This window comes from Protomyctophum parallelum (genome assembly GCF_964188405.1).
Source record: "Protomyctophum parallelum genome assembly, chromosome: 12".
Lineage (NCBI taxonomy): Eukaryota > Metazoa > Chordata > Actinopteri > Myctophiformes > Myctophidae > Protomyctophum > Protomyctophum parallelum.
The window spans coordinates 22,835,632-22,848,456 of record NC_139712.1 but is presented as its reverse complement, the minus strand read 5'-3'; the positions used below and the strand labels follow the sequence as shown (position 1 = coordinate 22,848,456).

Sequence of the window (12,825 nt, the reverse complement as noted above, 5' to 3'; positions counted from 1 at the left end):
ATGTCTTTTGTTTTAAATGCACTGAGCTGGATTGCAAATCAAATTTGTTGTCTTGTACAATGACAATAAAGATATTCTGATATTCTGATTCTGAAGGGCCTCGTCATCAACCCCAGTACCGCGAGGTCCAGTTTCCCAGAAGGGCCCCTGAGAGCCATGAAGGGCCCCTGCCGGTTCCCAGCCCCACCGCACCAATGGCTAATATGGCCCTGTACGCAACTGTACAGAGGAAGGTGAAAAAAGAACGAGAGAGCAACAGGTCAAAGATGGGTATGTCATTGTTGTCATTGAAATCACAACTGTCACTAACACACTTCTCAGCGACTCAGACACAGCTTGACTTTTGAGTCAATGATCACCATAACAAATCACACCTGTGTGAACTGAGCGGTGCAACTATACATTGTTACTGTACTGTACTGTGCTTTGTATACTATACTTAGATTATTTTGGGGGGGGAAATCTTCCAGAAATGATAGAGTTACCGTGTGGGGGTCCCCGGGGGGGGACTGGGGTATAGGTGGCTGCCATAAAACAAATCAGCAAAACATTTCATCTCTCCTCCTCCCCTAAAGAGAAAATGGCGCCTGGCGATTTGTCTTCCCCCTCTTCACCGGCTCTGGAGCCCGATGAAGATCGTTGGAGGAAGATGACCCGCAGGTCAGAGGTGATCAAGGAGCTTGTGCAAACGGAGATGGATTTCCTCACAGACATGGAGCTGTGCATCAGAGAGGTGGTCAGACCCCTCAGAGAGAAACAGGTACAGACATGGAGCTGTGCATCAGAGAGGTGGTCAGACCCCTCAAGGCTCATACATACTCCAGTTTTTGGTGATAGGTTATCACCGCGGTGTAGTTTTTAAAGGGTTGGAAAACTACACCATTACGTCAGTCACGGTGATGATCAGCTATCACCGCGGACACAGACCCATCTCTCTGTTTTTACTATCAGACAAGTCTTTTCACTCTGGAGCTATCACCCCGTTCACCGATTGGTCTATAGAAGTTGGGTAAACCACAGGGAGGCGGGGTCAATCCTTAAGGACATCGCCGCAAGTATGATGGCCTCAACTCTTATCACCGTTTTAGGTGATACTCTATCACCTAAAACGGTGATAACCTATCACCAAAAACTGGAGTATTGTATATGAGCCTTCAGAGAGAAACAGGTACAATTGGTCTTGCGTCATGAAATTGAGAGCACAACAGTGAGTCTGAAAAATCTAATCTATCTTCTGCTATCTCTCCAAAGTTGCATATCATTTTCAGTGTTAAATGTAATAGCGTCTGCATTGGTGGTTTAGTATTAGTCATGATTTAAAAAGAAATCCAAGTCACATCCGTTGACCATGAAAACATGGGAAAAACTGTACACAAGAAAACCAGTAAGCGCTGTTTGCCTTTGTTAAGAGCAGTTTTTGAGCGTTTACTGTTAAGTTGCATGTATTTCACAATGGCATTTCCTCCTGTAAGGTGGTGGACGTGGACCGTCTCTTCACCAACATGGAGACAGTGTGTGAGGTCTCTGCAGCTCTGCTCCACGGACTGGAGCAGGCCACTGCAGAACCGGACCCAGAAGCGGTACTCATAGGTAACTCCCATTTATTCAGAAACGATGCATTCAGAACACATTCACTCAGAACCGGACCCAGAAGCGGTACTCATAGGTAACTCCCATTCATTCAGAAACTATGCATTCAGAACACATTCATTCAGAACCGGACCCACAGAAGCAGTACTCATAGGTAACTCCCATTCATTCAGAAACTATTCATTCAGAACACATTCATTCAGAACCGGACCCACAGAAGCAGTACTCATAGGTAACTCCCATTCATTCAGAAACTAGGCATTCAGAATACATTCATTCAGAACCGGACCCCGAAGCAGTACTCATAGGTAACTCCCATTCATTCAGAAACTATGCATTCAGAACACATTCATTCAGAACCGGACCCACAGAAGCGGTACTCATAGATAACTCCCATTCATTCAGAAACTAGGCATTCAGAACACATTCATTCAGAACCGGATCCAGAAGCAGTACTCATAGGTAACTCCCATTCATTCAGAAACTAGGCATTCAGAACACATTCATTCAGAACCGGACCCAGAAGCAGTACTCATAGGTAACTCCCATTCATTCAGAAACTATGCATTCAGAACACATTCATTCAGAACCGGACCCACAGAAGCGGTACTCATAGGTAACTCCCATTCATTCAGAAACTATGCATTCAGAACACATTCATTCAGAACCGGATCCAGAAGCAGTACTCATAATTACTGAAACAAATCCGATAACAAGCTTATTGAGTATACTCATCAATAAGCTTTGGACTTCATCAAGCCTGTTATCGAGCATATAGCGGCCCATGACGCAATCATGTTTGAACAATCAAGACAAGAGCCGATCAAGAAATAAATGTAATCATCCATGTCGATCTAAAGCCCTAACCACACCAGAGGGTCACCTTGCAACTATACTTGCAACCATTTTTCCCAATGGCATGTTGCAAGGAGTTGCATTGGTGTAGTTTGTTTGTTGCAAGGAGTTTCAGCTGGTGTGGTTTGGGCCTAAAAGTGTATCGATACCTGCCAGCGCTGCCCGGGTAAACAAAATTACGATTTTAAAGTGACGGTACATATATTAACCAGTTATCAGTTTCTATAATATTATTTTATTGGTAAAAAAGGTCAATTGCCTTTGGTCTGTTAGAAAAGTACTGTATTTGAAGGCCCCTAGTAAGAGATACTGGTCCTGTTTGGAATGTATTGTCTCCCCGTCTTTCCACAAAATAATAGAAAATGCTCGATAGTGGGCTCGATAAGAACCCGGCTCCATCCCTACTAACTCCCATTCATTCACTATATCAAGTGGCGAAACAATAGTTGTATCACCGTGCAAGTATATAAGTAACATGAAGTTAACTTTTTTTTTTTTATGGTTTAAGGAGACATTTTCGTTCACGCTAAGGCTGCTCTGGAGGACGTGTATAAGATGTATTGCTACCGTCACGATGACGCCAACCACTCACTGAAATCCTATGAGAAAGAGGAAGAGATAAAAGAGCATTTCATCACATGTGTTTTAGCACTGAAGTAAGTGCAGTTATCTCTTTTTTGTTTGTTTGTGGCCAGAGGGATAGACAGTAGGCTGACAGGAAATGGGGATATAACTGGGGGGGACATGTAGCAAAGGCCGTCGGGATCGGGAGTCGAACCCGCGGCACACTGCCAGACTGGGCTACCAGTCAGGGTGCCTGGACCGCTGAGCCACGGCCCAGGCCTGAATGCAGTTACTTCTTTCTTTCGTGGTATACTGAACTTGTAATTTATCACCCGCTTAAAGATCACAGTGTACTATATCTAGTGTCCCTTTAACCCTTTAATTTATGCCTTTTTTTCTCCTTTTGTCTACTTTTCTACGGATATGTATTTTGTGACATGTCTACGATGTCTTTTTTCTTCTTTTTTGTATTCCATTTTGTTACGTCGATGCTTCTGCTTTATGTCTTGATGTTGTATTATGTGTTGTGTTTTTCACAAGACTGGTCTGATTTTTCTACTACACTGTGGTGCTCACATAAAATAAAAGTATAAAATAATAATTAACGTAATTCATTTATGTTGTCTTACAGGGACATATATGGCCATGAGTAAGTATACATCATGTCACATATATACCATTCACAAAACCTTTGAGTTTTGTGCTTTTGATTTTAAGATCACAAGCATAGCTCTTTTATTGTTTTGTTCTACTTTATTTTTGCTTATCGTGTTTTTTTGTTTAATTTATGTTCCATAACATATAGCAATTTAATTGTTATTACAATTCACGTTTCCTGTATGAAGCTGTATTGTCATGTTCAACGGACAGACATACAACATGGGCCCTGAATGACCATAACAGGTCTGTAACTCTGAGAGTGTACAAATGGAACCAAATGGACCCGGAAAGGGTCCATTTGGTTCCAGTTGTACACTCTCACAGATAAGGGGGTCCTTGAAAATAAAACATTTGAGAACCACTAGTTGTGGACTGTGAATAAAACCTGACTTGACATTCAGTAACTGGGTCTTATGATCAAAATAAGAACATTATAATGTGTGTTTAAACAACTATAGAACTTGCCACGGATGAGACCAAGTCTTTGCCACGGACACATTATGTCCGTGTACAGACATTTGTAACAGTGTGCACACAGGCTTTGCTCCAATAGTGTTTATTTGTGTTAAAACACCATTAAATTAGGACACAACAGTTCGGCCGTGAACGGCCTTCATCAGGTGATGATCACCTGATGCGTTGTGAAACGTTGTGTCCTAATTTAATGGTGTTTTAACACAAATAAACATGCACTGTTGGAGCAAAGCCTGTGTGCGGACCACTTCTTCACTGTATGTATCTATACCTTTGTCCAGCACCAGCCAAGAACTGGATGTGCGCAAGCCACCTGCTTTTTAAATTTGTATCCGTGTACTCACTGTGCAGAGGGAACCTGCTGGACATGGGGTCTCTTCTCATCAAGCCAGTCCAGAGGGTCTCTCAGTACCCGCTGCTGCTGGGTGAACTGTGGCAGGCCACGCCTGATGACCACCCCGACAAGCGGCCTCTACAGGAGGCCTTCACCGCCTTCACCATCATCGCTGTCAGCATTGAGGAGCTCAAAAGGCAAAGGCGGAAAGACATAGGTGAGAACTACATCAAGTACACACAGGTTAATATAGCAGATTGTTGGGTATACTGTAGTTCTGCCCGCCATGATATCATGTACATTAAAGCCATTCTAACCATAGAATATTGTCTTGACTGCTATTGCCTCATCAATTCACTGATTGATCCAGAATTCCACGACTGGGGCGGCGGAGGCTCAGGGGTAGAGTGGCTGGATGGTAACCGCAGTGTTGCCAGTTACTACCTGATAGTTCGAAAAATAATAAGACAATTACTAGATGAATTATCAGGTAGTTACCATTTAATCACCTGATAATTGTACAAGGAAGGGTTACGGGAGATTTTAGAGGTCCAAAATCTAATATGTAGCCCATTTACATGAAGCCCATAAGCTCTTGAATATGTTTTCATGAATTTGTGGATCTGAACTATGAGTGAGAGACAACTCTTTATGACTGTAGTTTACTGTAAGTGCCTGCTTCTCAAACATGTTCATGTCAAGGACCTACATATTGATATGGATTCGACCACAGCCCCCAACTGAAATCATGTTGTGCCAGGGACCCCCCTGAGAGAAGATTTGGCACGATGTTTTAAAAAAAATAGCAGATCTGCAAGCTCCACAACATGCCGCATATATCTATTATTTTGAAAGTGCTATTCCTCATTTTAATGGGGACGCCTTGAAACCTGCAATATTTGTTTTTTAAATGTATTGTAGTGAAATGTATCCCCCCCCAAAAAACAAAGACAAATAGTAGGTAAAGTAGCCTATACATATACTAAAAACAATATTGAGTACCCGAGTAAATGTACTTTGTTACTGTCCACGCACGCACAATCACGCACGCACGCACGCACGCACGCACGCACGCACGCACACACACACACACACACACACACACCCTCACACACACACACACACACACACACACACACACACACACACACACACACACACACACACACACACACACACACACACACACACACACACACACACACACACACACACACACACACGTTTCATTTATTCTTTCTTATATTTCAGGTGATGACCTCCATCTGCCAGACATGAAGATGATACTTCTGGGATATAAAGGTTCAGGGAAGAGTTCATTAGGAAACACCATCCTGGGTTCAGAGCAGTTTAGTTTAGAGACGACGGCTCAGTGTGAGAAGAGACAAGGAGGCGTAGCGGGGAGACATCACGTCACCGTGGTCGACACTCCGGGATGGTGGAGCGAGGACCCCCTACACGAAACACCCGAGCAGATCAAACAGGAGATAGTTCATAGTGCATCTCTCTGTCCTCCAGGTCCACATGCTCTCATCCTGATTATAGCAGCAGGATTCTCACATACAGCTGATGTCTATAAGCACATAGAGGAGCACATGCAGCTTCTCGGTCAGACAGCGTGGAGTCACACTATGATACTGTTCTCCGGTGGAGACCTTCTAGGAGGTCAATCTATTGAGCAGTTCATTGAGAGTGAAGGAGAGGCCCTGCAGAGGCTTGTAGAGAAATGTGGGAACAGGTGCCATGTCTTCTCCAATAAGAACAGAGGTGATGACGCTCAGGTCACAGAGCTGTTAGACAAGATAGAGGAGATGGTGGCAGGAAATGAAGGTCATTGTGGAACGGGAAGTCCGGCAACACCAACACCTGACAGTGAGTATAATTTTACTGTTGGTCTTCTATTGAACATAATGCTAACATGCTAATGCTTGTAAATTAACAAACAAATAAACAAATAAATCTTCAGAAAATATAAAGATAGTGAAAATAGCAGATCTGCTTGTAAAGCTTGTAGATCTGCTATTGTATTTTCACATTATTTGACATTAGGCGGGAATTCATGGTCCACTTCTACCCTTCCCCTTCCTAGAAGTGGGGTGGAGTCAAAAGTATTTGATTTTAATATAATGTGAATTCTGTTTTATTTCTTACAGCACAATCCAAAGGAACGGCCTCAAGTGTCCCAGGTGAGTGCAGTTAAGGTGTAATCAGATTTTATTATATCCAACAACCAGAGGTATAGGGGAAAAAAGGCCTAAGACCCAGGGCGTTTTCTTTTCTTCATTTTTGTTTTACCTGTAGCCTACTACCTGTATCACTCGTTATTGGATCACCTGTTTCTGTTTGATATACAGATCCCATAGCATGGCAGGATGATCACTTTGTGAATCAAACTTCATTAGCACACATTAGCTTTTGTGTTGTGTTTTCATTTAATTTCAACACTTTTATTTCTTCCAGCACAATCCGACGGAGCAGCCTCCTCTGTTCCAGGTGAGAGCTGTTCAAACTGGCTAGACTCAAAACAGATATGTTTCATTTAGGGATTTAAAGGTATCTTCAGTGATTTCACTTAATTCAAATATCACATTTTTTGTGAGAATCCTCCCTACTAGAGAGTGTGCTGACCATATAAGGAGTTCCTCCCTGTCCCCAGTTCACCCCTGTTGTCAAAACAGCTTAGGTTTCGTTTTTGACTATTGGGCCCATCCTTCATCCAATCAGGATAGAGAGGGGCCTTCCTCCAATCATGATTGAGCAGAGGCGGTGTGTGTGCAGTTGGCCTGTCGCGCGTCCCCCGACTGTAGAGCATGCATGTGCACATCTTGTTACCGGGGCGGACCAGGGTTTTTTCCAAATCACCCAAATCACTGAATACTCCTTTAACTTCTAATTGTATAGCTTGTTCTTTTAGGTCAGGACAACATCCCATATGTTCCATGTTAGTCCAGACGGAAGCTTGTTCCCATGTTTTTCTCATGTTTGAGAAGATAAGTGTGTAGGGCAGGACTTCCGTTGTACTTATTCTTTCTTATATTTCAGGTGATGACCTCCATCTGTCAAAGATGAGAATGATACTTCTGGGACCTAAAGGTTCAGGGAAGAGTTCATTAGGAAACACCATCCTGGGTTCAGAGCAGTTTAGTTTAGAGACAACAGCTCAGTGTAAGAAGAGACAGGGAGACGTAGCAGGGAGACATGTCACCTTGGTCGATACTCCAGGATGGTTTATTAATGCCCCTCTAAACACAACATCTGAGCTGACCAAAGAGGAGATAGTTCATAGTCCATCTCTGTGTCATCCAGGACCACATGCTCTCCTCCTGGTTATAAGAGCAGGAACCTCATATCCAGCTGATTGGTGTAAAAACATAGAGGATCACATGCAGCTTCTCAGTGAGAGTGTGTGGAGTCACGCTATGATACTGTTCTCCTTTGGAGACTTCGGAGACTATCTAGGAGGTCTATCCATTGAGCAGTTTATTGAGTGTGAAGGAGAGGCCCTGCAGAGGCTTGTGGAGAAATGTGGGAATAGGTATCATGTCTTCAACAATTTGAAAGGAGGTGATGACTCTCAGGTCACAGAGCTGTTAGACAAGATAGAGGAAATGGTTGCAGGAAATGATGGTCATTGTGGAACAGGAAGTCCAGCAACACCAACACCTGACAGTGAGTATTTTTGTCTTCTATTGAACATAATGCTAACATGCTAACATTGTATAGGTCAAAGTTCAGGCTACTGTACATGACGTAGCAACGAGTAGTGGACAAAGTACTCAACTCCAGTACTTGAGTCATCGATCCTGGTCAAATATTAGGCCTACTCCAGCTTTCTGATCCCATAGCCTGGCAGGATGATCGCTCTGTGATTAACAACACGTCATTCTCTCTCTCTCTCTCTCTAGCATATATTAGATTTTGTGTTTTCATTTAATTTCAACACTTTTATGTCTTCCAGCACAATCCGATGGAGCGGCCTCGTCTGTTCCAGGTGAGAGCTGTTCAAACTGGCTAGACTAAACGGAGATGTTTCATTTAGGGATTTAACTTCTAATTGCATATCTTGTTCTTTTAGGACAAATGTTCTTTGTTAGTCCAGACGTAAGCTTGTTCCCAGGCTTTTCTCGTCAGTGGTGGGATCGAGGGAACCTAGACGGGACTCTCTGGTGTGTAGTTAGCACTGGTTGGTGTGGGTGTTCCATCGCTTGGGTTCCCTTCTTTGGGTTGTTAAGGAAACGAGCATCTGTGTCTGGAGGCCCATTATCTCAGCTCCTCTCCATCTGCATCTGTGTTGGAGGCCCCTTCACCCAGAGCCTCTCCATCATGCAGATGTGTGGCTGTATCCCCAGTCTGTACAATGAGTCTCCTGGAGAAGGACAGCAGCTACTGTATTGGCCTCGGTCAGATGTTGTTTTGGAGCACTGACATTGAGTGGGCAAAACTATACCTATATTAAATTAGTTTATAGGATCAATATAAGTACATTTATTATTTATATAACCCTTCCACAATAGTAGCTTTTTCATATTTTCTATTTTTTGCATATTTTCCTATAATGCCAAATTTAAAATGTAAAAATTGGAATACAATAAATCATTGTCTTCGTCTACTCTAAGTAATCAACTGGGGAAGGTTCATGGTTAACAATGTAATATAGGCATAGTTTTGCCCACTCAATTCATAATTAACGTTCCAATTTTGGACTAAGAACAAAAAGGAACTGAACCGGTTCCCATTGGGAACCAACTGGTGGAAAAGGGGTCTGTGTGTCGGACAAGTGTTGGTTTAAAACCCAATTCCCGCCAGCATTAATTAATCCCTCGATAGATAAAACCAAGGTTTTATCGCGCGTAACACTTACTTTGAAGAGCCAAATATCCGTAATTGCATGTTACAATGACAAAATGCTGTGTGGTGTCTTCACCAGTTGTTGTTCTCTCGGTCGGTGGTGGAAAAACCCATCGCGAGTATCACAGCGCCTGCTACAGGCTTCCCCAGAACTGGCCCCTCAATGTCGTTTCTGAGATAGAGGGCTTTGAATGCAACCTATAGGCCTACAATGCAAGTGGATGTGCGCGCATATTCAAAATGGCCGCGGCCACTGTCCCACTTTGAGTGTTATGCTAATGAATGGTAGCCAACTATTCGATCGGATAAAAACATGGATTAAAGAATATAAACCCTGGAAAACGGCGGTTCTGGGTTTGGCAGGCTAGGGTACTAATTTAACACTACGGTTTCACTGGGTTTGGCGTACTCTGTGTTGACTAGCGTTTTTCTTCCAACTTTAGAGAGCGAAGAGGTCGAGAAGCTCATGGCTCTACTGGAGGAGAGTGAGAGAGAACTGCAGAACACCATCACATCGATTTTCGTGGAGGACGAGTGCAAGAGAGAGCAGCAGAAACTGATCCCTCTCCAGAGGGAGCACGCAGAGAAGGTCGCAGCTCAAATGAAAGAAAGAGAAGACACCATCAAAGAGATGGACAGTAAGAGAGATCCACAAAAACGGACTCAGGAACAGAGGGACCACGTAGAGATGCTTGCAGCTCAAATGAAAGAAGAAGACACCATCATAGAGATGGAGGACAGTAAGAGAGATCTACAAAAACTGACTCAGGAACAGAAGGACCGCGTAGAGAAGCTCGCAGCTCAAATGAAAGAAGACGACACCATTACAGAGATGGAGGACAGTGCGAGAGAGCAGCATAAACTGACCCAGGACCAGAAGGACCACGCAGAGAAGCTCGCAGCTCAAATGAAAGAAGAAGAAGACACCGTCACAGCGATGGGGGAGAGCGAAGAGGTCGAGAAGCTCATGGCTCTACTGGAGGAGAGTGAGAGAGAACTGCAGAACACCATCACATCGATTGTGTTCGTGGAGGAGGAGTGCAAGAGAGAGCAGCAGAAACTGACCCAGCTCCGGAGGGAGCACGCAGAGAAGGTCGCAGCTCAAATGAAAGAAAGAGAAGACACCATCAAAGAGATGGAGGACAGTAAGAGAGATCTACAAAAACAGACTCAGGAACAGAGGTACCACGTAGAGATGTTTGCAGCTCAAATGAAAGAAGAAGACACCATCATAGAGATGGAGGACAGTAAGAGAGATGTACAAAAACTGACTCAGGAACAGAGGGACCACGTAGAGATGCTTGCAGCTCAAATGAAAGAAGAAGACACCATCAAAGAGATGGAGGACAGTATGAGATATCTACAAAAACGGACTCAGGAACAGAAGGACCGCATAGAGAAGCTTGCAGCTCAAATGAAAGAAGACGACACCATTACAGAGATGGAGGACAGTGCGAGAGAGCAGCGTAAACTGACCCAGGACCTGAAGGACCACGCAGAGAAGCTCGCAGCTCAAATGAAAGAAGAAGACACCGTCACAGCGATGGGGGAGAGCAAGCGACAGCAGCAAAAACTGACCCAGGACCAGAGGGTCCACACAGAGACGCTTGCAGCTCAAATGAAGCGTGAACTGGAGAAGATCCGCCAGAGACAGATGGAGGCAGACGAGAAATGTGAGTGAAGAATTGCTCTATAGACAGCCTATAAGACTGCTGAGTTTATATTAACATAATGGAGATTACTGTACAATGAAGTGTTAGCCTTTTGGGTGGTAGTCTGCTGTAGTTACATCATGTATTTGAAAGGATGCGCCACCACAGTATTTAGTTTGTGGAGCTAAACCAAAATCCTATAGTTCCAATGTTGAACACACAAAGTTAATAATCTGCTTTTTTATGCGCTAAAACAGTGACTTTGAGAGCTTTGCCGTGTGTAAGTCGTACTGTAGGAGACAATTTATCAATTAGCCAGATATTTACAGTTACAGAGTAACAGAGCCACATATCTCACTATAATTATTACATCATGACATGGTAACCATACAACCCAAACTTATATTAACTAGAGGGCCCGTAAGTGAGCTTTGGTCATTTTATAATTACACTACTAATGATGAAACAAATTCCCCTTCAAGGTGCTTCTGCAACTCAGCAACATCCGACCCAGATCGTCACAGCAGGAGCAGAGAACAAGCCGAAATATGTGAGGGAGGTGTTCGTTCAAATTATCTCAGATCTCATCCTCCACGAACTCCTGAACGAACATCTGCAGAATGACATCGTCACTGATAAAGAAATGGACACCGCCATGGCGGAAAAGGTCTGTTCATTTATGATTGACCTCATCAATCAGATGGATCGTAACCTTAGTGAGGCGCGGCAGCTGAAGCTGGTGCCTACCGATTAGCCTGAAATGCTAACCCAACGGTTTAGCCTGACATGCTAACCCTACGTTTTAGCCTGACATGCTAACCGTGTGTAAATGGGGTTTCCAGAACGCTAGTTTCAGGGAAAGGAGGGGAGATAAGAGCAGAGAAGTGTCTACAGACCATGGAAGATAGATAGACAACATTGGTATAAGCCTTACACGGCTTGGTTGATAGCCCCAGTATGTTCCCTCAGCACTACGCTCATTCTGTAGCTCCGAGATGAGGTCACACCCTGGGCCCCTCCCACCACGGTTCAGAAACAGCCCATGTTTCCACAAGGAACGCTTCTTAACCTTTTTTGCACAATGACTCCAAAAAGTGAAGGGCCAAAAAGCTTTTACACTAATTCAAACTTAGGATCGGCCAAGAAAACTCAAGTTTAAACGGTTACACGTGCGTTTACAGCAGTTGTTTAGCATGTTTTTCAAGGAAGTTGAAAAGCTTTGGCTTTTCTTGGCCGATCCTAAGTTTGAATTAGTGTAAAAGCTTTTTGGCCCTTCACTTTTTGGATTAATTGTGCAGAAAAAGGTAACAAACGTTCCTTGTGGAAACATGCGCCATTTCTGAACCGTGGTGGGAGGGGCCCAGGGTGTGACCTCATCTCGGAGCTAGAGAATGAGCGTAGGGAGAGGGCACATATGGGGCTATTTGGTTGAATGCTTGATTCTGATTGGTCAATCGCCAAATTCAGCGGCGTGTCATTCCTGAATAATGACTGCTCCGCTACACGCACAATGTCATTTACAGCGAAACATTGCTCTCAAAAATATTTTTGAAAACATTTGAGTGAGAAATAGACGAAGCAGTAGGCCTACCCGGAAATTGATTATATTTGATCAACTTACTTCCTTGTTTTACGACTGTAGCTGTGCTGCAGCTGGGTAAGACGCCGGCCAGCGTGATATACAGTATATGGACTACTTTCATTAGCAAGGAAATACCTCGTTTTGTTGTGTTTTGTGTCAATGTATTAGTGTAGGTATTAAAGAGCTGTGTAAATAAGCAGGATAATGTATGGCTGAGTGGTCATTGTTAATTTGTTAATATAAAAACCACCCTGTCGGTGATTTAT

The 12,825-nt window shown here is 43.6% G+C and overlaps 2 protein-coding genes across 2 annotated transcripts; both read left to right on the top strand.

Annotated features, from left to right (window-relative positions):
* Positions 1-580: 580 nt before the first annotated feature.
* LOC310867588 (dynamin-binding protein-like) lies at positions 581-6,994 on the top strand (the record flags this gene model as incomplete). The annotated part of the gene is made up of 8 exons (XM_083777703.1): positions 581-760; positions 1,473-1,590; positions 2,954-3,101; positions 3,641-3,658; positions 4,495-4,694; positions 5,729-6,330; positions 6,631-6,663; positions 6,938-6,994. 8 exons carry the CDS (start codon positions 581-583, stop codon positions 6,992-6,994), a joined length of 1,356 nt encoding a protein of 451 aa, XP_083633829.1.
* Positions 6,995-7,687: 693 nt separating this feature from the next.
* On the top strand, positions 7,688-11,731 carry LOC310867587 (uncharacterized protein; the record flags this gene model as incomplete). The annotated part of the gene is made up of 4 exons (XM_083777702.1): positions 7,688-8,146; positions 8,436-8,468; positions 9,769-10,998; positions 11,460-11,731. The coding sequence occupies exons 1-4, from the start codon at positions 7,861-7,863 to the stop codon at positions 11,729-11,731; spliced, it is 1,821 nt and encodes a 606-aa protein (XP_083633828.1). The 5' UTR covers positions 7,688-7,860.
* Between the last annotated feature and the right edge of the window lie 1,094 nt (positions 11,732-12,825).